At 41.1% G+C, this 27,068-nt stretch overlaps 1 protein-coding gene and 2 long non-coding RNA genes across 5 annotated transcripts; 2 read left to right on the top strand and 1 right to left on the bottom strand.

The window, feature by feature from the left end:
* larp4aa (La ribonucleoprotein 4Aa) lies at positions 1 to 21,768 on the top strand. Of its 2 annotated transcripts, XM_077512206.1 has the most exons (17): positions 1 to 597; positions 1,918 to 2,035; positions 3,530 to 3,697; positions 4,006 to 4,087; positions 4,185 to 4,321; positions 4,398 to 4,501; positions 4,605 to 4,715; positions 6,046 to 6,099; positions 6,207 to 6,416; positions 11,407 to 11,507; positions 11,635 to 11,676; positions 15,676 to 15,894; positions 15,985 to 16,039; positions 16,135 to 16,293; positions 18,440 to 18,567; positions 18,639 to 18,846; positions 19,765 to 21,768. In XM_077512206.1, exons 1-17 carry the CDS (start codon positions 481 to 483, stop codon positions 20,164 to 20,166), a joined length of 2,415 nt encoding a protein of 804 aa, XP_077368332.1. In that variant the 5' UTR covers positions 1 to 480; the 3' UTR covers positions 20,167 to 21,768. The 2 variants fall into 2 exon arrangements, with proteins under 2 accessions (XP_077368332.1, XP_077368333.1); XM_077512207.1 differs by lacking the exon at positions 11,635 to 11,676.
* A 1,621-nt stretch (positions 21,769 to 23,389) lies between these two features.
* Positions 23,390 to 25,351, top strand: LOC144014906 (uncharacterized). The gene is made up of 3 exons (XR_013282629.1): positions 23,390 to 23,689; positions 24,134 to 24,364; positions 24,624 to 25,351. It is a non-coding gene; the product is annotated as an uncharacterized LOC144014906 (long non-coding RNA).
* On the bottom strand, positions 25,040 to 26,354 carry LOC144014907 (uncharacterized). Of its 2 annotated transcripts, XR_013282631.1 has the most exons (3): positions 25,992 to 26,354; positions 25,538 to 25,624; positions 25,040 to 25,459 (listed from the first exon to the last, which is right to left on the bottom strand). It is a non-coding gene; the product is annotated as an uncharacterized LOC144014907 (long non-coding RNA). The 2 variants fall into 2 exon arrangements; XR_013282630.1 differs by lacking the exon at positions 25,992 to 26,354 and having other exon boundaries at positions 25,538 to 25,977.
* Positions 26,355 to 27,068: the final 714 nt, after the last annotated feature.

The raw sequence follows: 27,068 nt of genomic DNA, 5'->3' as shown, positions 1-27,068 counted from the left end.
GGAAACGGAAGTGGCTGATGCAAAGGTCACCGAGAACTCGCGGTGGTTGCCGGGACGTCGGCGGACTGTGTGCCTGCGCCGAGGGAAGGTGCGTGTCCCCAGTGTCCGCTCAGGTCGCCCAGTCTGGAATTCTTGGTTGAGTGGCGTGCTGTGTGACGAAGTGACCGAGGACGCTGCACCGTGAGAGAAGCCGTGGTTGTAGATAGTGGGTTTTATTTGCATCTCGGCACACACTACAAGTTTTACTCGCTGAGCTAGCTGACGTTAGCCCGCTTCATTGATTCGTAATACGTCCCCAACATAACTGGTAGCCGGCTAGCTAGCTAGCGTACGAGGTAAGCTAGTTGCCGAGCGTTGCTGGCCAATCCAGTCAAGAAGAAGGGACAGACTGGTGAAGACTGCCGGCAGAGGAGGTGGGCGCCAGCCAGGCCGGCGGGGTCGGGAGAACGCGAAGGGGTGGAAGTGTGTCAGGAGCGGCTGATGAGTTCAGACCAGAGCGGAGAGCCGCCGCTGCTGCAGGAGGAGGCTGATCCCGGACCGAAGACCGGCGGGGAGGACGAGGCTCCGCCGAGGAACGAGGGAGGGTCAGGCGGCATGGTGAGTGAGGCCTGATGGCTAACCAGGTAGCTCGTTACGACACGGCGACCCACTGGGACATCTTTATGATGAGCCATATCTTTAGCCGACTGCCAAATTTAACCCGATAACGACTACTGAGTCACAAAAATGTCGCTATTTATTGGTCCTGATGACTGTTAGAACGTTGCCCTTCTGTGGTCGTGATATCGATTCTAATGCGCAAACAGTCCCGTCAACGCACGCTTTCAACAGTATCAATTTGAACCTAACTTGTGACCGATAGCTAGCTTAATATTAGCCGATCACCGGGAAGCTCATTAAGTAGTTTGCTGACTAATCATTAGCCAATAAGTTATTAAGTCGCCGTGCGTGTATGATAAACGCGTTTGTTCCTTTCCAAAAGGCAACGGCCGAGCGTTCTCACTGCATGCCATCATCTTCGATGATTATCAGTGGAAGTTACGCGTTCTTTCGCCCCGAATGTTGCCCGTTAGCTTGATCGGTGGTGAGGCTAAAGCTAGGCTAGCGCGTTGCAGCTGTGACATGCGTCGCGAGGACCCGGCCTGCGCAGCTCAGTCAGCTGACTTGGACTCCACTTGGCTGACTGTGTGACAGAGGCACGTATTGTCGCTCAGAGGCGAGTCTGGCGACGACTGGCATCGATAATGTCGTTAAATGGTGTCCAGGGAAGAGAAGCGTTTTCTTGTGACCAGCTGTTCTTGTCAGGCCGGGCGGGTTGCACCTACCCGGGGGGCAGGGAGTAAAAGATTGCAGGTGGCTTACTGACAATTGTCAAACGACAACGAGTACAGTAATAAAGTTTACTGCTCGGTTGTTATTCGTTATACATACAAAAGGGGTATTTAACAGAAGCTATAGACCCTTCCAGTGTGGCGTCACTTTGAAGTGCGCCCCTAGCGGTGGGGGGCAACGCGTCAATGCGAGTGAATTAGAAAACGTGAGCTAGAAAATAAATAGTTATCTATTATATTTTTGATTAATTGCTGACCCGATCACATGCTTTTCCATGGTAATAGGCTGATCATAATTGGTGGCCGATCGATCAGAGCATAGCTATATAAGACCAAAACATATCTGGTATTGTTTACTAAAATACACAATTTATGGCTTGTTTTCCAAATTGTTCGGCCCTAGTTAAAAGTGAGATCAACCCCCCCCCCCCCCCCCCTCCCCAGTTAGGCTTTCAATTGCGTAATTTACATTAACTTAAATAAACAAATAACATATAATTAATAAGTAATAATAAGTCACAAAAATATGGAGCTGTTTGATTTTGAACACATACACATACATGAAAGGTGTTTTTCTACTTTAAAGGTCACATCAAAAGGCACCAGTTTAAACCCAAATGCCAAGGTGTGGCAGGAGATGCCTGTGACCCCCAGTGAGGCGGTGACCAACAGCCCCCACTGGCCCTCTTCGGACCTCGGTGATGGTAAGATTAAATGATCCATCTGTTAAGTCTGTGTTTAATTCTAAAGTCACACATTTCCCCTGTCTGTAAGATAACAACCACCTTCTGCTTTTTTTTTTTTTTTTTTTTTTTAAGATATTATTTTTTAAAAGTTTGAAACTTTTATTAAATTTTGTTCATGAGCTCTTTTCATGTCCTCCTCGTGCATCTTTAGCCTGCACATATTCGGCCGTGTGTTAAAACGCTACTTTGTGTTTCCTTTTAACTTTTAACCTTAACCGTTTTCTTGCATAATTTGCAAACGATTATATTTAGCATCACACCTGACCTCTTTGCAAACAACTGCCATACGACAAAGGTAGCTCCCACTTTAGGCGCAAAATCCTCTTTTGAGGCTGAAGGCATTGTTATGCAGTAGTAAACAACACGCATACGTCCAAATGACACACCTTACGGTGCGATGTTTCAAAGTTTTATCAACTAAAAAAAATACACCGGTAATATCGTACAAGGTATGATATGGCACTCTCCAGTTGGATAATGGACGCTGTTCAAAAACTAGAACAACTCGGTGTTTAAAAAAAATAAATAAATCTTCACAGCGACAGTAATACTGTACAAGTACGTCTACTGTTGTTTTGAGTCATTGATGCTAGTGCAACCTTTGATGAAGTCTTATTTATTTATTATATTTATAGATTGCTCGTCAGCTTTACAGAAACTGTGTTGCCCCTTATATTTGCTTTCCTCTGTTACCTAAGGATGTGATGGTAACTAATAGGGGTGTTTCAAAAATCGATTCGGCAATATATCGCGATATTACATCACACAATTCTCGAATCGATTCAATAGGTGGCCAAATTGATTTTTAAACATCCATTTTTGATGGAAAAATATTCACCAAAACGTCTTAGGGTTCACACCTTAAGCATGAAAGAATGTTATATTAATAGAACATTAAGCCTTAATATTTTATTTCAATGTTGTTCAAACATGAAACAGATTACAACCTGAAAAGACTGAAGTTTCAGATAAATAATAAATTTTCATACAAATCTTACACTGTACAAGTTTACTGATTAGTATTTTCTAAATTTGAATATTTATTTTTATTTTTTATTTTTAACTCGCAACAATCGACGTATAAATAAATTCGTATTGGGATTAATCGGTGTCGAATCAAATCGTGACCTGTGAGTCGTGATATGAATCGAATCATCAGGTACTAGGCAATTCATACCCCTAGTAACTAAGGCCCTGTTCACACGGAAGCAAACAAATCTTTTACAGACAGAAACGTTTTAAGACATGCGAGTGTCCAAAAGAAGACGCCAAAGATGCTTCATGGGTGTAATATATATGCCTGCCTGGAGTGGCGCTGTAGCGCTGCCACGGGGAGTTCATGTAGAAGAAAAATCAGCGAAGAAGACGGACCACTGATCCGAATTGCGGACACGATATGATTTAAAATGGTCGAGATGAAGTGTCAATTTTCCTGACTGTAACTCTTCCCAGGCTACGCTGAGCCATCGCCGGCTGGTTGCAAGCCGTACACTGTGGGATTCCCAAGCCTGGACGAAAGCAGCAGCAGCAGCACAGCAACAGCTGAGATAGCAGTCAATGGAATGGACACTCCAGAATTGGACTTTTCCCCCGCCGAGCTCACCACCGTGGGGACTGCAGGTTTGTCATGCCGCACACACGCACGCCCACGCCATTCTGCACATTAGCCGTTTTTTGTCTATTATGTTTTTATTAACATAGTGAGAATTAAAGAAAAAAATAATAATTAGCCAGCCAATGCATTTGAGTTTGCATCTTTGATGTTCGACACGAAAGAGAACTGAGTCAAGCGAGTGGCTGATGAAGTTACATTCTTGTCGCCATCCAGCTGTTTTTATACATAGTGTCGGATAACATTACAAAATGAGGCGCATCTTTCATACCCCCACCTCCTTTTATCATTGCGCTCATTTTTTGCTGCGTTGTAGATGCCAAAACAGAAGATCAGCCAATCTCAACAGAGAATCTACGCGAGTCTCTGAAAAAAGAGCTTGAGTTTTATTTCTCAAGGTAAGAGTTGAGATCACTGACCTAATTTGAGAAGTAGATATTGGTGAGTAAGTTATGTTGCATCTAAATATTTAAATATATATTTTATATAATTTAGAGAGAATCTCTCGAAGGATCTCTACCTGATGTCCCAGATGGACAGTGACCAATTTGTCCCCATTTGGACCATTGCCAGCATGGATGGCATCAAGGGTCTCACCAGTGACATGGAGCTCATTTTGGATGTGTTGAGATGTAGGTGGCACGTTTCAGTCATTTCATCCTGAAATGTTCGTACAGGAACATTTGAATTGAAAATGTATCCTTCCAGCATCACCCATGGTACAAGTGGATGAGAAGGGGGAGAAAGTGCGCCCCAACCACAAACGCTGTATTATCATCCTGCGGGAGGTCCCTGAGACCACACCCGTTGAGGTAAACGTCACATTCACAATAGAAAACGGAAACTGAGAGGATTTGGTTTTGCAATGTGAGATAACGTCAGTCTTTTACCTTATTTCTTTCCTGTTGTTTAAAGGAAGTGGAGTCACTTTTCAACAATGGCAACTGTCCGAAGGTGATAAGTGTTGAGTTTGCACACAACAACAACTGGTACATCACATTCCAGTCAGACACTGATGCTCAGCAGGTGAATAAATGTTTTTTTTTTGTGTGTTCTTTGCTTTTTCTTCTTGTTGTTCTTCTGCTTCTTCTTCTCCTTCTCCTTCTTTTTTTTTTTTTTATGTATTTATTAATTCATAATTATTATTTTTTTAAACTTAACATCCTTGTTGTGCGATATGAACAAAAGTTTCTCGTATCTTTTCTCCAATTATTCATGAAGCTCATTTTGGATAGAAAACAATTCAATCAAAAGTATGTAAGATATAGTATATAAGATAAGTAGGGTTGGGTACCGAAGACGGTACTTTTTGTGTCATGGACCGATTTGCGTCGGTACTTCCGAGCGCCGATTCACGGAAAATTAAACGGTGCCATGTTACGGTTCTGAAGCACGTCTTTCTAAAGCCTGGTACACTCATAAAGACAATTGGGCTGTTTTTGTCACGATTTTGCTGACCAAAGACGCCAAACGCCCGACAATCTTTTTGTCTTATGATATTGTTTTATGAGATTATCTTTGTTTGATTTGGATTTGTACCGATAATTGTGTCCAAAACCAGTCAGGGCCATTATGTTCGATATTTACGGCGAAAATCAGAGGTTAATGGAATGGAATGTAGGCAAACAAATAAGCTCTCTGACATGACGAACGAGCGCCCGTACATTAAATCTATTATCACCTACCTGAAGTTTATCCGTCCAGTTCTGAATACCAAGTGGTTAAAACAAGGACGAGGCGCCTTGTATTGCGTGATGATTACAAGTAGCACTTATGCTCAGTGAACTGTGTTCCTGTGTGGGCTATAGGAAAGTGATTCTACCCCGCCAAGCGCATGATCACGGTTCAAGCCCCGCTTTATCTCCCCCATTTCTCCGTGTGGTTTTTACAACAGCCTATATGCCTACCCAATGTCATTTTTGTATAAACGGGGGGGTTGGTACATAATGCCTTAATAGAGGTGTAAATCCTCCTTCCAAAAAAAAAAAAGAATCAACAAGGTCATCTAAATTCACTTATTGTGCCGGAATTTGGAACATATTGCCAGGTTAAAGTGAGGGAACACAACATCCATCCTCCTCTAGCAATGACATGTACGGTATTTGCGGGTGATGTTAACCATGCTACTGTTTAACCTTTTCATTATGAATGCAACGTCAGTGTACCAGCCGGAGATTGTGGTGCGCCTAAAGTCACTGTTACACAAAACCTCCAACATTCAAAACAGAGCTAACATATCAATATGATCAATAGGGGGTAATATCGTGCAGCAGATGTTTTAATATTGCTCTACAATATACAATGTATCATGCACTATTTCAATAAGCTATTTTACTCCATGTTATTCTATTTGCAGGCTTATGAGTATTTGCGAGAGGAAGTAAAAACATTTCAGGGAAAACCTATAATGGTGAGTAAGCACTTCTCTTTTTTTTTTTTTTTCCTTTTGTCATTGCAGTAAGGCAAACAAATAAGTTTTTACAGGGTTTTTTTTCTTCCTCCATTGCATTTTGACAGGCCAGGATAAAAGCCATCAACACGTTCTTTGCGAAGAATGGCTACCGTAGCATGGACAGCAGCCTTTACTCCCAACAGGCCCAGAGCCATTCCCAGTACACGTCCCCTCTCTACATGCAGCACGTCTACCCCCAGCAACAGTACCCTGTCTACGGCATCGTGCCCCCCACCTGGGCCCCTTCGCCTGCACCATACTTTGAAACTCCTTTGGTGAGACAAACTGCATGAACTGCAACCCCTGAGAGAAATTAGGCAACACTGCTCCTGGAGGAAAATGATTTGAATGTTTCATTTTAGAGAAAATAACGTTAGGTAAATGGTACTTGATTTATAGAGTGCTTTTCCACCTTATAATGCCCCCATCGTACCTTACATTTTGACTGCTAATTCACCTACTGATGATGACGCAGCATCAGGAGCTACTGGGGTTTCAGTATCTTGCTCAAGGATACTTTGACATGATCACAATGACCGGGGATCGAACCCACAACCTCGGGGTCAGTCTGGTGGATGTAGCTGAGGGTGGAGAGGGAAGAGTGTTCAGAATCCTGACAGCTGGGAGGAAAAAGCTGCTGGTGCGGGACTGAAGGCTCATGTACCTCTTGCAAGAACACAGTAGACTGAACAGGTTGTGCGCAGGGTGGCTTGTGTCTCCCACGATTGGGCGCTTTCTGGATAAGGTGAGAGTTGTATGCATCTTTCAGGGAGGCGAGTGGTGCACAAATGATTTTTCAAGGTTGTGTTCACTACGTGCGGCAGAGCTTTCCTCTTGTAGTTAATGCAGCTGGAAAGGACGCTCTTGATGGTTAACTCATTTGCTCCCAATAACAGGTAAATACGGTTTTTTAATGTTCTAAGTGTCCCAAAGACGTATTTATACGTTTTTTTGTTTTGTTTTTTTAATGCTAGAGCATACATAAGGCTTTGATGCAGCCTCTCAACTGCAAAGAACGGTTGCAGAAATGGTAGTTATTACACAAACGGCCAGCAGGTGGCAGCAGAGCAAAGGAGATCAACCAGGGCCATGTAGAAAAAAAGCTCAATTACTTACAATTTTGAATAGATTTGTGAAAACTGATGAAACTTAGCTGTCTTTTCTAATGCTAATTGCTGCAAAACGGAAACAGATAGAAACATACCTTTTTTTCCTGATGAAAGAAGAGACTTTAATCTTTCTTTTGATAGGTTCTGCTTTTATAGCAACAGAACACAATGTTCTGTAGGCCTTGCAAAATCAGAAAATCAGTCAAAATCCACTAAAACAGCCGGGAGCGAACGCGATTGCTTCTGTGAAAATGGCTGGGAGCGAATGAGTTAATCTGTAGAATGTGGTCGGTCATGTTGGGTGGTGGCGCACATGCCCCGCTTGAGCTTGCACAGAAGTAGAGGTGCCACTGTGTTTTCTTCGGCAGTGATGTGGTGATGGTGGACCAGGAAAGGTCATCACTGATGGGGAACCACAAGAAAAGCACCATTGATGGTTAGTGGGGAGTTGCCAGCCCTGTTGTTGCCTTGTGCTCAGTTATGCTCCTTGAGGTCTTGCTGCCCACGTGTACTGTTGTGTCCTCTGTGAGGAAATCTAGCAGCCAGTTTCGGAGGGAGGCGCTGAGGCCCAGTCTGTCAAGTTTACAGATGATCTGTTGTGGTATTATGGTGTTGAACGCTGAACTGAAGTCTCTGAACAACAATATCAGATTTGAGTTGTTGTTTTTTTTCTCCAGGTGACTCCAGGTGGACAGAGCGGCATCCTCTGTGGATCGTTTGGCCCGGTATGCAAATGGGGAGGGGTCAAAGGTGTGGGGGAGGCTGGATTTTGACGTGCCACATGATGAGCCTTTCAAAGCACTTCATGATTACGGTTGTCAGTGTCACCAAGTGGGTAGTCATTGAAGCGGAATGGAGATGTTTTTTTTTGGGCACAGATATGATGGTGGGAGCATCTTTGAGTTCCTCCATAAAGTCTTTCAGCACCCAGCCCAGGATGTTTTCTTCGATGTGTTCACAAGTTGACATATATTTTAGTCAGTTTTGTGAGTCCATCCGTTGAAAGGATGTTTGGAGATGACAGCCTTTTTTTCCCCCCCAGGATAATAATGCATCATGTCATAGAGAAAAAAAAATCCACAAAAACCTTCCTGGTAGAAAGACATAATTTCACTGTCATCGCCTGCAAATAGTCTGAATCTCAGTCGACTGCAAATGATACAAATGAAAGAAAATGTCAAGCAGCAAGGCTGAGCTGATTACAACAATCACAAGAAGTTGGAGCCTGATTGATGAAGAATGCCATTTGTCACTGGTGAAGTCCATTCCCCAGAGACTGCCAGCTGTTGTAAAAGCCAGAGGTGGTGCAACAAAGTACTAGCGTTGTAGTGTTGTTGTTTTTTGTTTTTTGTTTGTTTGTTTTTTTTGCTTTTGTTTTGTTTCCCCCCACAATTCGATTTTTTCCCCCCTGTACCTGCCCTCAAACTGCAGCAATTTTCTTTCTTGCCTAAAAAAAGGTGTTTTTAATACCAGAAAAGGTTGGCATTTCAAATGAAACATTTTGTGGAACATCCATGATTTTCCATTTGATAATCCTCCAGGAGTGGTGATTTTATAATTTTTGCTAGGGCTTGTATAAAGCACGCACATGCGTGCACACACACGCAACACAACTTTATGGAGTACTTGAAAGCTGGTACAGTTCCATAAATACACTACTCCCCTCTAAAAGTATTGGAACAGCAAGCTTAATTCCTGTTTTTGTTAGATACTGGAGACATTTGATTTGCAGGACAAAAGATGATAATTTTTAGTTATTTGTTTGAAACAAGATATACACTTTGTTTCACTTCATGTTTGTGTGCTGCTTACTTTGTGTTTAACTTTCACAAAATTTCAACGACGGCACTTAATTCTGACCACAGATTATCCTTTAGTTTGGCAGCCGATTGTTACGTTATAGCACAAGTTGCTTGAGCAATAAACATAACTACATACGTTAAAGTGAAACATTTAATAAATGTTTGCGTAAGACATTCAGAATATTTGTTAATGTCAAACTCATGGTCTATTTTTTATTTTTTTTTAATTATGCAAATAACTGATTTAAAAAAAAAAAGGGGATGAGTGTGCAGTGGATAAAAATGAGGTCCTCATAACAATAAATGTCGAAAGAATTCAAATTTAGTGGGGAAAAAATGTTGATTAAAAAGCCCTTTTTAATTAAGACAATTGTGATTATTCAAAATTCTACGATGTGATTAATCGGATTAAAAAATGTACTAATTGTTTGACAGCTCTAATATAAACATGATAGGCTGTTTTTCAGAATTCTGTGAATACTTTTGGTGATGGGTGCCCTTTTTTTTTGCAGTTTCATCTGCTTAGAACGTGAGTGTTCCTCATGTAATTTTTAGCTGGATTTTCTCGTCTTCAGAACAAGTGTAACAAAAAAAGAAAAAGAAAAACTGAGATTACAGCATGAATGAACACCATGTCAGTGCTAATGCCAGACCCTGTGATGAAATCATGACGCATGGAGGGAGTGTGGTGTGAAGTAACTGGCTTTGCTCTATATTTCTCTTTTCTCTTTCTGTCTACTTAACTATCCAATCGTCTGTTTCTTTCCTTGTCTTTCAAAGCTGGCCGCTTCACTCCCACCCCAATGAGCCATAAGATTATGAGATCTGAGGGTCAAAGATGCATAAGCTCAGACTGCTTTCTTTACAGCATGGTGTACTACTATTAGGGATGTAACGATAATGGCAATATCGTGATATTGTGATATTTAAACTGCCACAATATCGTCGTCATGTTCACGATACTTAAAAGCTACACATCAGTTAAAAAAAAGTCAGGTTGATTTCTATTTGTGCAGTTCTATCACCCTCTGGTGGCTAGTTTTTTTTGTGTCGTTTAATTTTCATTAGGGATGTTTTGGCCCTTCTATATATAGGACGGCGTTGAATAAGATCGTTGTTTTAGTGTATTTCATACTTTTACTTTTAATAATTTTTTTTGAGCTGTCATGTAAAATAAGTACATGGGATCAACATCATTACTCCCCTAAAAAATGCTCATTATTGAATAAGTCTTATTCGATGCACGAGCTGTACGCTTCGTCAAAGCGGCTGCACGGGCGTCTCGTGCTGGTGGTCGCCAGCCTCATTAAGTTCCTGGCGATACCAGTCCATTCATCCAAATGCAATGAAATTAGTAGCTGCAAAAAGAACGCCATGGTTCATACTCCAATAAAAGTAATAATAATAATTAAAAAATGTCAATCATTAACCCCCTGTAAAAAGCATTTTTTTGTTGTTTTTTTGTTTTTTTGTTTTTTGTATTTTTGAATACATTAAATATTTTGGAAGGGGGGAAAAACGTGCAAAGGCTGAGTTTTTTGTTGTTGTTTTTGTAGTAGTAGTTGCTTCTTTGTTTTTTTTCTTTGTTTTTTGTTTTTTTTGTTTTTTGCGTGGGGCTAAAACAGTAAAACAGTGATGAGCTGATGCAACCAAGGAACAGTATACAGTAGGGGTGTTAAAAAAAATCGATTCGGCGATATATCGCGATACTACATCGCGCGATTCTCGAATCGATTCAATAATCGGCAGAATCGATTTTTTTTTTTTTTTTAAATTTAGGATTCACACCTTGAGCATGGAAGAATGTTATATGAACGGAACATTAAGCCTTAATATTTTATTTTAATGCTGTTCAAACATGAAACACATTACAACCTCTATAAGACTGAAATTTCAGATAAATAAATAATACATTTTCATATAAATCTTACACTCTACAAGCTTACTGATTAGTATTTTCTAAATGTAAATTAAAAAAAATCGCAACAATCGACTTATAAATTCGTATCGGGATTAATCGGTATCGAATCGAATCGTGACCTGTGAATCGTGATACGAATCGAATCGTCAGGTACTAGGCAATTCACACCCCTAGTATACAGTAATACAAGTGCCTTAATTTCTTTCATCTGTGGCGATTTGGCGCAGTTGCCACTTTTATTTATAAGAACTTTGCCCAGTTAGCCATACAGCTATGCCAACCCTGCAAGGGTATCTTCAATGACTTTTTTTTATTTTTTTTTATTTTTTTTTATTAGTGTTCCGGTAGAATCTGACACTGTGTTTCACCGCTACACATTTGTTTTTCTTGAGAACTTGTTTAATTTTTTAAGTAAATTGTCTTTTCTCTACAGGCACCTTTTCCCAATAGTAGCTTTGTGAATGGATATGGACCTGGACACTACAAAACTGGTTCTGGCTCTCTGACAACCACTCGGCCTTTCAACAGAAATCGGTAAGGTTTCTGTTTGCCTTTGCTTAACATATTTGTTGTGTATGTTCGTCAAGTGCATTGACCGTACGATACATTGACCCCAGCAGGGAATTGTTCCTTACTCCCTGTCTTCTTGCTATCCCCACAGTGTTCCCCTCTATTCAAGAAAGAATGTTATAAATGCCTTCAGGTACCAATATTATGTTTCACAATAAGCTTCATTGCAACCTCTCATCTTCCCATACACTCCTTTTTGTACGAATAGGTGTCATGTACCGATGAATGGTAACCAATCAGTTAAGGGGCTTTGGCAATTAGCTTTTACAGTTGTTAACCCATTTACAACATTGTAATTGTTAACCATCCATTTTGTTTGTCTAATTTTATTTTCAAGCGGCTTTGTTGTCAGCAGTTCTTTTAGCACTTGGTAGGCTGTACTACGATACGCTTGAACAGATGCAGATCACCCTAACAGCACACTACATATTTAGGCCATCGGCTTGCTCTCAGACAGTGCCTAGAAACTTAGTTTCGTTCCAGTGTCAGGAAAATACTTAAAAGGTTCTGCAATCAGATTCCCATAATCATCAACTCAAAGTTTACGAATTTATGAAAAATTGGACGTTTAAACCTCTCGTACCGCTTTTCACTCCAATTATCTCAGAAAGTAAAAATACCACAAGCTTTGTTTTACACTTCTGCAGACAATGCAAAATAAAAAAAAAACTTAAATATGTGTAAATTGTATTAGATGGATTGGACTGCTAGTTGTGAAGGAGGGTTTTTGAAATAGGTCATTTAAAAGAAAACCGTCCTATTGAAACAAGTACACAAAAGGGACTTACTGTTTGCTTACCTGGAAATCAATTGCTAATTCAGTTGGGCCAAATTTTCAACTCAAGAAATCACACACATTAGGGACCCAGTAAACAGCTGATAATCCACTTCAAACCAGTACGGATGAAAAATAGGCACTTTTTATTCATCTCCCGTTTAAATTTGGAAACCTGGCAAAGGCATATCACAAACGGCATAAAAACGCACTTAAATGTCACACTTAAACTGTCACTTAAATAAAAATTCCATTAAAACAAAGCAAAACGTAATACTAAAATAAAATTCTGTATGTGTTGGTTACACCCTCAGCCAATCCTAAACACCGGTGTATTCTAGTAAACAATCCTCTTCTGTTGTGGTCGACTAGTGTTTCCATTAAAACCACTGTAAGCTTATTTTTTTTTCCAAATCAGTTCGCCAAGTAGTGTGCCAAAATTTCAATTTGACTTTGTACATATGTAAGCCAATTAAATTGCATTTGCAATCAATCATTATATTGATAACCTTTAAATTAAGAATGTGCACAATTTACTGTCCTGGGATTTCAGTGGCCAGCAAAACAAATGATTTATGAGACATCTGAAAAACATGGCGAATAAACTTTTTTTTTCTTTTTTTTTTTTTTTTCCACCCTCTCTTTCCAGTTTTCTTGGAGTCTGAGCTAAAGTTTGGGCTGTGCTTGGAAGCAGGACTTTTCTAGTTTTTTGTTGTTTGTTTGTTTTTTGTTGTTTTTGTTTTTTTCATTGCGTCGTACACTAAATGTCACCCTCCATCCCTCCCCGCCTCCACGAAAAGAACACTCCACACTAGGGTTGAACGATTATGGAAAATAATGTAATTGCGATTCCCCCCGAAAAAAAAATATTGTGATTACCATATATGCGGTTATTTTTTTTCCAAGATCCTTTTCAACAAATTTTTTACCCAACAAAAAGTTTATTGTAACAAACAATATCAGATCTATTATGGATTACAGGATCTTAAGATAAAGGCAAATGAAGCGTTTTTTTTTTTTTTTTGTTCTACTAGAGTTACAGTTACAATTTACCACTTCCAACATATCCAACTTTTTATGTTGCATGAAACATGACATGTTAAACACTGCATTTATCGTGACATAAATTCAATATACATATTCTGCGATTGGCTGGCAACCAGTTCAGGGTGTTCCCCCGCCTACTGCCCAAAGCCAGCTGAGATAGGCTCCAGCACCCCCCCGCGACACTTGTGAGGAATGAGCGGTCAAGAAAATGGACGGATGGTTAGAATATACATATTTAAAAAAACAAAACGTAGCAATCTCCAGTCAGTAAATTCACACATGCTAAAGTGTAGGCAAAGTAAAATTATACCTGCTTCTATGACGTAACATTTTCTGTTTTGATTTAAAAAAAAACAAAAAAACACTAGCATTCTGTAGCAATCCTTGTGGGTGGGTCAAAGGTTGGGTAGTTTCCCATGGTCCGGACGGGCCGTGAAGGCAACACAGACTTGTTTTGATAAGCTAATCATTTTTGAGCTGTTGTGTTCTGGCGTGGTTACGGCCACGACAATGACTTGCAAATTGTCATTAAAATTATCGCTCGGCGCGCCCAGGACACACGTCATTTTCAGAGCGATTCGGGTGGCTCGCTCTCACACTATTCTGCATGCTTGCCTGTCATGTTATACACCGTTTGAAAGTAGACTTCCTGGAGATTTGAATAATACCCAACATTTCAAGATAAAATCATATCCGCATGCGAAGTGAGCACTTAAGTCTGACAATTGTAAATTCAATCAAGCTGCCACTTACCCTCTATCACCGCCTGCAACTTCCCAAATATGCACAAGATTCACCCATTCTTATGCTTGTTTGATTTAGCATTCATGGCTAATGCTCTGCAACCAAACTCGAAAAAAACTAAACAAAAACCGCGAATGACCCATGTGGGGAGTGATTGACACGTGGCGTGTGGTCCAATCCTGTAGTCTCCTTTGGTTTTCATGGCTATTGACATTGTGCGTAAAAGGTCCTCCCTCGTCCATGCAGGAGCCAGTCCCAACCATTTCATGGCGATTGACATGTTGAACAGCCAATGCGATTCTGAATACGTCATGGTAGTGCTGTTTAAAAATAAAAAAAATAAAAATTTCCTTCAAATCCAACGCTGTTGCCTTCATGACCGAGCTGAAAGAGCGTCACAACACGTCATAAAGGGGAATATCACTGATGCACATCATGCGCATGCTTTGATATAATGTCTAAATGTGGATATTGTCTCTTAATCTCTTAAATACGGCTAGAATAAAATAGTGGCAAATTAAAATGATTTTTTATCTTGACCTGGGCTTTCAAGGGTCACCCAAATGGGGTCACCCAAATGACACACTTTATGTTCGGATAAACCCCTGTTTTGGAAAATCCTGTGCAAAATGCTCATATTCTGTCCATATTATTGTCAAATTTGAACTGGAATTTGGGTAAGACCTCAAGCTTTGATCCTGTAGGGTTTTCAAGTCCGAGTCACCATTTTAAATTCGTTTTCAAGGCAGTGTTATGTTTTCACAGTTATGTTTTTAACACTTGTTTATTGTGTATACTGTATTTTTATGACTTTGGCAATGGCTGGACGCCATTGGGCTGGGCGCCACCAGGTAATGTGCAGTGTGCAACGGTTGCGCCGTGATCTGTTTCTTGTTCGGTGCAATAGTTTAAAAATGAATAAATACATAAAAAGAAGGTGTTTCTTCGCTGCTGTGTTGAGCGATATCGTCCGCTCAGGCTGGAGGCAGCGAGCAAATTAGGTGGAGGTGGTTGCCTCTCAATTTTGTACATAGGAAAAACCCTGGTTGATCTGATGCCTGAATATAAATGGAATAAAAGAAAGTGTAGAGTGATTTCTGGGACATCCTGTAGTTGATTTTATTGTGTGGATAAGACTTGGATTAATAAATGTTCTTACTGGCTGGCTTCAGCCATTCATCCATTTTCTGAACCGCTTATTCCTCACAAGGGTCGTGGGGGTGCTGGAGCCTATCTCAGCTGGCTCCGGGCAGTAGGCACGTTACACCCTACAATGGTTGCCAGCCAATTCAGGGCGCACACAGACAAACAATCATTCCCACTCACACCTAAGGAAAATTTAGAGCGTCCAATTATGGCTGGCTTCAGTCATTGTTAAAACATGTTTACAACTCGTCATGAATTTGTTTTAAATGTGTCGATACCATGTAATTCCATCTCCCATTCTTTGCACCAAAATGACCAGAAAACTTTGAGCTAGTGTCAAGTTAGTAAAACGGGAAACCTTGGTCAGCAAACGACCATGATAAGTTCCACGTGCACGACTGACGTGTTCTTCTGCCGCAGAAACCACGTGAAGCCCCCGGTGAGGACGAATGAGGTGACCCCAGCGTCCATCGCCCCTGTCCCTCTGGAGAGTCTGACGGGACTGCGTAGTCCGCAGCCGCACATCCCCTCCAGCCCGGCGCAGGTGGCCTCTGACCTGAGCGCCATGTTCTCACATCTGTCTTCCTCATCGTCCTCCTTAGACCCCAACGATGACAATGGCATGGCCGGACGTGGACGGTAAACCGTCTTCTTTTGTCGTCTGTCTCGTCCGTCTCCTTTTCATGGGTGCCGAATTCAGCCGTGACCCCTTGACTGTTTGCGTTTCAGACGGAGCACAACTTACAGGGGGACACGTCGAAGGCGAGAAGATGAACGGATTATGGTACGCTCGCTTTATTTAATATTGGGCGGTCAAATGAATGCCATTCTTCTGATAATAATAATAATAAATTGGCTGCATGTCCATGTACTCTGCAGAGGCCTGTCCCGCTGGCCGAGGTTAAGGTTTCCCCTCCCAAATTTGACTTGGCTGCAACCAATTTCCCTCCTCTTCCTGGCTGCGTGATCAGTACTCAAGGAGAGCCCGTGCTCGAGAACCGAATGTCGGATGTTGTTCGTGGCTTGTACAGGGACAAGGTAGGGTTTTTTTTGTGTTTTTTTTTAAATAAAATAAAAATAAAAAATCTATTGGCCGTAGGGCTGCACGATATTGGAAATACATGCGATATACTTGCTGAACATAGCGATATCGATATTATTGTGATATTTAATATGTACCTAAAGAAATTTCATTTTTATTGCCTAATGAAAGAAAAAAATGTTCATGTGGCAAAAGAAGCAACCTTAATGTAATCTTAGTTCATTAATTGTAATTATGTCTTGATAATTTTCAACTATTGCATGGCGATGCACATTTTAGTTAGCATCTGACTGGTCAAATTCATATAAAAAGCATAAAATTCCATATAAAACATTGCATGCCTTTGCGATATGCATATTGCAAGGGCCAACATCGCGATATCGATATTTTTTCGATATATTGTCCAGCCCTAATTGCCAGTTGTGCCTCCAAGTTTGCAGGGCAGTTTGAGGGGCAAATTGCTAATTTTGTGGAGCAATTTTTTTAATTAATTTTTTTTTTTTTTAGAGGTTAATTCATAAACAGGACGGTAAAGCAAGGCTTTTATTAAACAATACAAAAAAATGACAATGTGGTGAATGAAACGATTGTTTTTCTTAAATTTGCATTGTGTGAAGCCGAAAAACTGTATTGTCTTGTCTAGAAGGAAAACTAAATGGGTTAAAAAAAAAAAAATCTACTTTGTCGTTTTGAGAACATTTATTACCTCAAAGGTCAAAATAAAAAAAAATCAAGACTCTATTGTGAAAACAAAATACTGCTATAATTATTATTTGATACTAGTATACTGTATTGAATTGGGTTATATGTATTGTTGTTTGATACAGGTTATGTTCTGTTTTGCTTAGCGATGCTTTTTCCGAGCGTCTATGACTATATTGTGACTCACTGTAGGGAGAGATGAGTTTCAAGTGTGTACTCGTCGTCTCAGGCTGCTCATGTTCTATTTTGGCGCCAGCTATGGCCCACAGTTGCTGTAGTTTTTTTTGTTTTTTTTTGTTTTTTTAAATAAGTCCAGGCATCTTTTAATTTGCCAACCCTTTTGGAATCAGTCCACAAATGTACACAATCACTCCAGCACTTAATAATTCCAGTGTTTAACATGCTAGCTAGCAGGTTAGGTTAGCTTAGCACTTAACATTGGCCTATAGTGGAGCTCAGTCAGAAAGGAAACAAAAAGTTGCAACATCGGTAGGCTGTTTGGTGCCTGGTGTTTATTTGGCTGCTAAATGCTATCTTGTTTGGCAGTTCAACAGGTGTAAACTATACACCAGGGATGCACAATAACTTTTTTATTTTTCCCACCGATGCCGATAGCTTCATACTCCTCCACAGTTCACACCAATATTGATAACTGATAACGTATTTACTTATTTATTTATTGTGGGTGAACTAAAAGCGTTGTAACCCGACAATAGCCAGACTGATATTGTGATTCACTCAGAGGAGTTCTCCACAAAATCAATCTGGTAACACATGTGAGTGAGTGAGTGAGTGACTGGAAAAAACAATCCGTGCGTGCTTTCAAATTGCCACGGGAGTGACGTCACGCAGCCGGCAAACTCGCCCGGCCCCGTTTGCGACACGCCACGCCCCCGCTCTGCGATTGGCTGGTGGGGTGTAAACACTGTCTTTCCACAGACACCTCCCGCTGTTTACAAAACAAACGCAAAATGGCAAAATACACACTGGGGATGGGAGGTGGAGGTTTAGGACAAAATCACCACCAAAAATGAAGACAAGCCCTGATCTGTAAATTGAGAAGTAGTTTGATTGTTTAAATCCTGTATTTAAAAAGTGCCTTTTCCAGAGTCAAACCGGCAGACTGGCCCTTTAAGTTACAATTTGGCAGAGTTCCTATTTTTTTCCAAAAATCTATACTTTAGGTCACTAGTTTTGGGGGTTTCCTGAGGAGTGTAGATTTTGGAGATACAGTGATCGCTCACTACTTGAGGTTTACTTATTGCGGATGTCCCCCCCCCCCCCCCCATTGTCAAAGTAGTGCAGAAGTAATAGCTCATCTGCATAGATGTATTTGACAACAATTTTAGAGACTAATGATGCTATTTGTAGTCATAACAAAAAATAGAGAAGAACTGCTACATGGTAATAGTCGTAACATGCATCTTCTGTCATTTAAAGATGGAAGCAGTAAATAAAGAAAGCCATGCAAGTCCAGCTGTGGTCCCGGAGGATGGTTTGGCGTGTTCCAGTCCCAACCAGACTGCTGCAAAGTCTGTCATACAACCTCTCGTACCGCTGGCCCAGAGGTAAGTAATTCGAAGTCCCGTCTCAACATGGCTGGAGATGTGAACGGCGTTTGTTTGGACGCGACAACCAGGAGTCAGGAGAAGAGGCTGGAGCATCCCGAGCCGCCGGCTTCCAAAGCGATTGCCAGCGTGCCTGCCGACGCTGCCGCCGGCCCCGCCTCCTCCACGCAAGCCGCGCACAGCTGGGGGCCTCCTGCGCCGCCTGGTGCCGCCGCCTCCAGCCCGCTGATGCCCACCGCGCCCCCGCCTCTTCCTGCTGCCGCTCCTGCGCCTGCACCGGTGAGCACGGGACACCTTTTGGTGACAGCGGTTTGCACCAGCACATTTATGACACCGTCCATGAAGGGATACGTGACTCATTCAGCCATTTTCAGCAGTAAACGGGTCATATTTTGTCGTATTTTTAAGGGATCGGTCACTCACCGATCCCACAAAATTAAGTTAAGGAAATCGGGGCCGATAAATCGGCCGGCCAATCGATCGGTGCACCCCTAGTAATTATATGTATTTTTTCGTTTGTTTTGGTAGGTTTTACTTTAATATAAGTGCTTTTTCAATTATCATGTTCTTTTTTTTCCATTTAGATTCATTTTATTCATTAAAAGTTTCTTGTTTTTTTTTTAATTTCCAGCACAGTAAGTACAGTCAAACCTCGGTTTTCGAACATAATCGGTTCCAGAAGGCTGTTCCAAAAGCGAATTGTTCGAAATCCGAAACATTTTTTTCCCATTATAATTAATGTAAATAATTTTAATCCGTTCCAAGTCTAAAAAAAAAAGTTTTTCTAATTTTTTTTTTTTTTTTTTTTTTTTTTTTTTTTTTTTTACTATTTTACACCATAAACTGCACTGTATAATGTTTACCATAAATAGAAAATGGTAGAAATAGACACTGTTTTATTTTAATAGAAGATATCCTATCTAAAATAATGAAATAAAACAAACAAAATACACTTTCTTTCTTTGGACCCATGATTAGGGGCTAATACATGATGCAAAAAAAAAAAAAAAAAAAATATATACGCTGTAATATCCGCGAAACAGCAAGGCCTCAAAAGATGAACCCGCAATAAACGAGGGCACGCCGTATGTGCTGCTTCTCCGAATCGTACGTTGTCAGCTAACGCTAATGGATGCAATGCAACTCTTTTGACCTTGTGACCTTTGGATCAGCCATGTGCCCCTCCATCTCGTTTAGGAGCCCCGCAAGCTCAGCTACGCCGAGGTGTGCCAACGGCCTCCCAAGGACCCCCCGCCGCCGGCCCCCTGCGCCACCCCGGCGGCGGGCCAGCCTTTGCGCGAGCTGCGCGTGAACAAGTCGGACGAGCCCGGCTCCAGCTCCGGCGGCGGAGAAAAACCGGAGCGAGGCCACGACAGAGAGGCGCCGCCGCCGCCGCCGCCGCGAGAGTGCAAAGACGGCAGGCCGCCCTTACGCGAGCGGGAGTCCAAGGGCTACTACCGCAGCAACGGGGCCCCCCGAGGCGCCGGCCTCAAGTTCCGAGAGCAGAGGCGGCCGCCTCTGGCCCGGCGCCACTCTCCGCAGGGAGCTTACAGGCACGCTGGCAAAGAGCAGAATATCCCTCCGCTATCGCCAAAGTAAAAGAAAAACCAAACTCTATGAATAGAAGAAAAAAAAAAAAGATGTATGAAAATCTACATGGATATATGTTGAATTATATACAAATGATTAACATAAAAGCAACATTATGGTAGCTACCTTTCCCTGGAAACGTTTCCGTGCGGCAGCACGTGCAAGACTTGTGGGCGAAATGACAGCAGGTGAAACTGAAAGGAGCGATTTGAAAATGCTTTCCTGGAAAGGACGGACTTTCCGTGGAGGTTGCTCGCATTTGTGCTCGCCTTGGGAGAGGTAGGAAGCTGGCGCCCTGTTACGTGGCCCTCTACCACCTTTTTGATTTCAAGAACAATATGCACTAAAGAGAACATGCATATGTCATGTACATATAAAAAAAGAAAGAAAAAAAAGATATCACTAACACACAGGTGAGTGAGCTGTGCTTTGGTTTGCAAGTATGACTGAAGGTTTTTTTTGACTGTTTCTGCATTGATTGTTCAAGCAAAACGATTGCCGTGTTTAACGAGACGCGGGTTTCTTTACTTGGAAGCGTTCACTTTTTTTTTTTTGGCTTCAAAGTTACGGTGGGCAAATGGCACGAGGTAACGATTTCAAGTTTTCGCCGGACCCGCTCCACACGTTTTTCCCCATGTTGCGTTTTATCTCAAACTTTTCACCGTTTTTTGGACGCTGATGATCAGTCAGGATCTTTTGTTTACATGTTTGAGCGCAGTGGTGGACGATTCAAAGACCGGATGTGTGAACTGCGCTCGAGCGGGCGGCTGAGGGCTCCGCTTATGTTTTGGGTGTCAAAATAACTCGTCGTCAAGCTGCCCGAGACGCGCGAGCATACAGACCGCCGAATGTTGTCGTCGTTGGCGTCCGGCGGATGTTTTGGCCCGGCAAAAGTGAGTTTTTGAAGAGAGCATAGAGGTCGAGTTGGCTTGCGCTTTTGGCTCTTATAAACCTTCACTAGATGTGTGGGAGATTTCAGTAGCTAGTGTGGACAGCAGGGATCCACCTGATTGTGCTTTTTAGGATTGAGTTTGCATCTTTTTTTTTCTTTTTTTTTTAATGAAAAAAAACCTGGCTAACTTTAGAATGTTGAGGTTTGAGCTCATTGTATGTATTGCTTTTACATATTTATTGTAATTTTTGTTTTGCAAGGCTTTTCTCCCAATCTTGGTAGGCTGGTTTCCCCAAAGTGGTGCGAAAATCGAATTGATAAAACCAAGTGAAGTCGTTCCGAGTGACGATGAATCGTTCAACGTGGTCAGCAGAGAATGAGAGCGATGTTGGTTGAAGCTTTGGCTCACTAAATGAATAAGCAAATCACTGGAGCTTCTAATTTGGTTTTCACCAATGAGTTCAATTCACACAAAATGCACTAACGTCCAAAATGCGTCTGCTCGTGGAAAATGTGAAATAAGCGTTTGCTTGACAGGCAGAAATGACCGCCGCCACCCCCGTCCTTTTTATGTTTGGCTTCTTTTGTTGATTTTGTTGTTGTTTTTTTGGGGTTGGGATTGTGAAAGGAAATAATAGATAATTGATCAACAAAGTGTTTGAGACACAATCCTACAACTGTAAGAATTGTCACCAAAAAATAAATTATTTTGATTTGGCTTTCCTGTGTCCATTTATTTTTTGTCTCCCTTTTTCTACTGTGTGCATCATTACAATTAAATTTAGCTTTTGTGTGAGTGAGAACATGAGCTAGCTCTAAGCAGACTTGCACTTTTGAGATGTCAAAATTGAGTGACAAGTAAACTTATTAAATTCGACAGCTATTTTAACTCATTCACTGCCTTTGACAAGTATACTTGTCAATTGTATTTTTTAGAGCGGTGCTAAATGGGGGCGAATCTGAGCATGCTCCACTGTAAATATCAAACTTGGAAACAACTTTACTGATGCCCAACCACCGGTAGATGACATCATTGCCCCATTTTATAGGAAATAAACACAGTTTCAGAGTCCATGGGAGAAATGGCTGTATTTTGGCAAACCTACATTTTTCTGCTGTCAATTATAAAAGAACGGGACGGGACAAAAAGTAGGGAGTCTATTCTGTTATTTGGTAGATTCGGTTTATATATAATTATTGAATGTAATATCACGTGAGTATTGGAAATGTAAAAATTTTCTATAATGACTGGCAGTGAATGAGTTAATAATCCAGTAATCGCTTGGAGCCGTGTTTCCAATTTAAAATGGTCCAAATCCTCAGATTGAATATCAACAATAATAGTTGACTGATTTCTGTAGTCCTTAATGAAAGAAGACTGATTTTTTTTTTTTTTTGAGGGGGTGGGGGGGGGGGGGGTGTTAATGAAAATAGGACATTTGCAAATGTTTTTATTGGTTAATAAACAATCGGGAAAAAAATGCTTCTGTAATACACTTTAATGCAAAATTAAAATGAATTCCTTTAATCGATTCTAAAAATATTCGATTGCGACAGCACAAATATTCCTTTCTAAAACTTACTGTTGAGGTGGAAATATTGAGGTTCCTTCCTATGTTCTATTTCTGTTTACTAACCTTATGCCCATTTTCTGACAAACGAGGGATGGACATTTTCAAATTTTCAGGATGACGTCCCGCCACATTTCCAATTATATAGCCCGTTTCACACTGCACTTGCTCAGTGTGAAAGAGTTGCACAAGGTGACATAATCAGTTGTTGGCATGCCCATATTTGGAAGTGTTGACGTCGCAGCCTACCGAAACGTAAAAACTGCGGTATATTCACTAAGAATGCGCTGCGTCCGGTAATAACGCGAAATTTTGCACCACAACTGCACGCGCAGTCTGCGCCCAGTTACCCACCTATTCACGAAGGATATTGTTCTAATCATATACCGGCACAAACACGCCCACAAAACTGACAGCTTGGAGAAAATTTGCACCTGATTTACCACACATAAATGGATTTGCGCCAAGAACATGGTTGTTATAGTAACAGTTGCGAGAAAGATGACAATATTATGGAGCCACAACACTGCCAATAAGATTTGGTTTGAAAAAAATAAATTGTCATTGTGGAAAAAGCTGCATTGGCATTGAAACAAGTATTGGCATTGTAATGGGTATTGAAAAAGAAAATACAAACATTGAAAAAAAACACTATTTTCTTTAACCATATTTTTTTGTATTATGTCTTTTTCAATGCCAATCTGCAGATTTTTTTTTTCGAGTTTCACGGTTTTTCAGTTTCACTTCTCGTTTTTTCATTATCAACTTATAGGTCGCTTGCACATGTCGTCACTTCCGCCTCGGATTTCTCGTAGTCGCCATGCTGGGTGGCCTCCATTTACGTAGCGATTCGGTCTAACACGTATCTATCACGTTTGTTTTCTGCGTTTAAAATGGTACATTGTTGCTGCATCGTTGGCTGTTCGAACAAAGCCAAGGGGGAAAATGGTCGGTCTTTTTTCCGAATTCCGAAAATAATTAGGAACCAGGGCCTGGAGACAGAGGAGTGCGGACTCCGGAGGGAAGTCGTTACTTTGGGCTCGTGTGTGCAGCGATCACTTTGTGAGCGGTAAGCTTGTTTACCTTTATTTAATGCATGAGGATTAATAACGTTTCGACCGCCCATATATGGGCAAGTTGCTTATGTTTTGGATTCATGAGCAAGCAAGTTCGGTAGTACAAGCTGGCTAGCGGACGTTAGCCGAAAGCTAACATCGAACATTTTCACCCGGCCAAGTAGTGCCAGTGCAAAGTGTTTACTGCTGAAATTGGATTGATTAGTCTTGGGCTTTTAATGCCGATAACATGTTTTTTGGTGGCAAAATGTAAACTTGGAAAAAAAAGAGACAGAAGGGGCTGATGCAAGAAAACAGACCCCCGGGGGTGATGCAAGAAAACAGACCCCCGGTAGCCTACACATCATGCTAAAGAACTTATTCACGGCCACCCTACTGCGGTAAAATAACCAGTCTTTCCATATTTTATTTGTTTATATATTTGTTTATTTTAACAGGTCGCCCTGCGCCCGTTTTTCTGTCCAATCATCCCGACTGGGCTCCAACATTAAAGTTGGGTCCCAAGTTACAACATCTATGTCTCAGCCCAGTCGGTGCCAAGATATGAACGTGCACAGGAGAGACAAGCAAAGAAAAGACGACTCGAAGTGGCAGAGATTGTTGCAGTTATGCAGCCAGATGGCTCCAGTAACCTGTACCCTCAAGTACTGCTGACATCATTGACTCTGGTATGCCACTCAGAATTCATTACATGATATATTGTATGCAGGAGTGAATGTATGGGTTTGTTTGTGTGTGTACACGCACCTTATATTTTAGTGTTTATAGAAATAAGTATTTGCCTGTAGCAATGTTCATACATTAAAAAATGCAACAAAATGTGTACATTTCTTTTACACTGACAAAAAAACTATACTACTTTACTATATTAAACCTATTACTGGTACCGTATTTTTTTGTGATTTTTTTATTTATTTTTTTCTTTAGGGATCTCATGCCACACCGACTTGATTGCCAATGACATGATGGAAACGAAGGCGAGCATCAAAGCATTGGAGGAGGACAACATGCGACTGTTTGTTTGGCGCTAATAAAGGCAGCGTTTATACAAATTCTATTGTTGGGTTTGTTTACCAAGCTATACATAATACAAATGACAGGATTTGACTCAATGTGCAATATGGTCCCTCTTAAAGTAATGGCATAAATCTCTATTATTTCTAAAAGCACAAAAAATGAAGTGAATAATGATTAGATGTAGTAATTTCAGGGTTAAAAATTGAACTGTTAATTAATGTATTTATTTTAGCACAGGTGCCTACCATCCTGATGACGGTATGATGTAATGTTGATGGGGTACGCAATGACTTTCATTATACTATGTACAGAGGAAAAAGTTGCTCTCTTTTAAATTTGTTTAATGAAAGACAAGTACCAGTACTGTGTTACAGTTTTCCCAATAATCCTTGTTTCACACTTGTCACAAAACCACTGTCCTTTTGGCAGTCTAGATTGGCACACTTCAAGTGATATCATTTGATTTTACAATCTGCTGCAGCACAAAAAACTACTTTATTCCGCATCTTTGAAGTACATGAGCAAGTGGTAGGTGACAGCGGCTGAGCAGGAACACTGGAAGTCCACTGCTGATCTAGTAAATGCTCTCCCGAGCAGTTCAGGTAAGGAGGGGACTTTGGGAAAAAAAAACTCTGGCTTTTCCAACTGGCCAAAACGATCGATCTGGGTGGACTCGCTCAATCACACTTTGTCCACACCACAAAGTCGCAGAAGTCCCGTCCAGTTAAACTCATCTGTGCCTGAATCTGAAAATATTACAAACATTGTAATGAAAATATGAAACATAGAATTAAATAAACTACAAAAAGTAAAGCCATACATACCTGGTAATAATATTGGTGTTGTCGTGACAAGTGATGGGAATTGTTGCCATCTGGCACCAGACAGAAATTGGGTGTTGTGACAGCCTCCTTAACCGTGAGATCATAAGAAAAGCTGTCAGTATGCTCAGTAGTTACCATGAACACGTTTTATTGTACTGGAAACTGAAACTAAAAATACGTCCTCTGAGAGTGGTTAACCTTAACCATTTAGAATAAGTTGATTAAGTAACATGTAACTAGTGAAAGGGTAGCATTAAATTTAATTAAGCCACGGGGAGGCTGTGCAGTTACTTTTTATTCTTATACGCTCTGACATATTTGCCTGTTATAAAATGATTAGAAAAACCACATCAGGTAAAGCCAGCTGTGCATGTAAACACAATGATAACAGGAAGCCTGAGAACAAATCAACATTTTTGTGTGCAGAATTACCAACACCATGTGGTTTACTTACGTGCAACAGCAACCGTTTCTTCTGATGCGATGTTAAAGTTTACACTCTGTATCCACCCGCTTACAAAATAATTGTAAGCCTCCGGGGATTTGTTGGCGTTATGGAGCATGTTGTCAACACGAGGTAGGGAAAGATGTCCAGAGAAGTCACATTTGGCCAGCAAGCTTTCTCCGTCAAAAAAAAATCACCCTTGGTCAGGACGTAATTAGGATCAATCCCGCCACACAGAGACACCTTCTGCCTTTATCGTTGTTTTTGATCTTCCGGTAAATCGTGAAAATACTGCGAAAATTACATCAGGTTGATAAGCTCTACCGTGTAACTCGCGAGTGTACCTTGTGAACCGGCGGACACCCAATATGGCGCCCGAAGGAAAAACTCCCATGATGCATTACGATGTGCAAGCGACCTATTGGCAGTGTTCTAACGTGGAGGGGCGGGCGCGGGGTTTGGGGCGGGGCTTTGAGGAGAGAGGAGAGCGCGCCCTCTGTCGGCTAAAGGCAATACCTGAATTCCCTGTGGGAATTTTCTTCCTGCTAATGTTATTCATCCGTTGACCACACAAGGGCGCCGTTTGGTCTGTTGTTACTCTGTTTACAACCTTTTGACTTTTCATTTACCTGTATATATATTTTCCTATGCTGTCATAAAAAAAAACATGAATATATGTGTGGGCTACTACGTGGAATCCAGTAGAGAAGCTACATTACATAATTTACATTAAATATTTTATAAACAATTCAGCTTTAGTACCTACTCAAACGGTTTGCATTTTTGTGTAATAATCATTTTTAAGCAACATCTTACCAGAGCTCAAGCCGTCAAAATTACGGCCGTGGGATAACTAATTAGTAGTTTTAAAATTCTGATGGACTTAAGTTTTAAAGCAAGGAGCAGCCCCTGTTCCTTTTGAGTGGGTTAAGGATTTGGGCTTACATGATACATCACATCAACAGTGCGCTCCGCTGAAGTCTCCCCGGACCGGAAGGTTGGGTGCATGAAGACATCGAATGCGGAAGTGCCTTGTGCATAGTCCATAGTGACAGGCTGTTTTTTTGTGTTTTTTTATTTTTTATT

This window comes from Festucalex cinctus, chromosome 2 (assembly GCF_051991245.1).
Source record: "Festucalex cinctus isolate MCC-2025b chromosome 2, RoL_Fcin_1.0, whole genome shotgun sequence".
Lineage (NCBI taxonomy): Eukaryota > Metazoa > Chordata > Actinopteri > Syngnathiformes > Syngnathidae > Festucalex > Festucalex cinctus.
This window is presented reverse-complemented; position numbering and strand designations above follow the sequence as displayed.

Coding starts and splice junctions, on each gene's coding strand:
- larp4aa (XM_077512206.1), top strand. CDS start 481: ATGAGTTCAGACCAGAGCGGAGAGCCGCCGCTGCTGCAGGAGGAGGCT. Junction 4,088..4,184: donor CTTGAGTTTTATTTCTCAAG/GTAAGAGTTGAG, acceptor TATATAATTTAG/AGAGAATCTCTCGAAGGATC. Junction 16,294..18,439: donor GTGGCTTGTACAGGGACAAG/GTAGGGTTTTTT, acceptor TGTCATTTAAAG/ATGGAAGCAGTAAATAAAGA.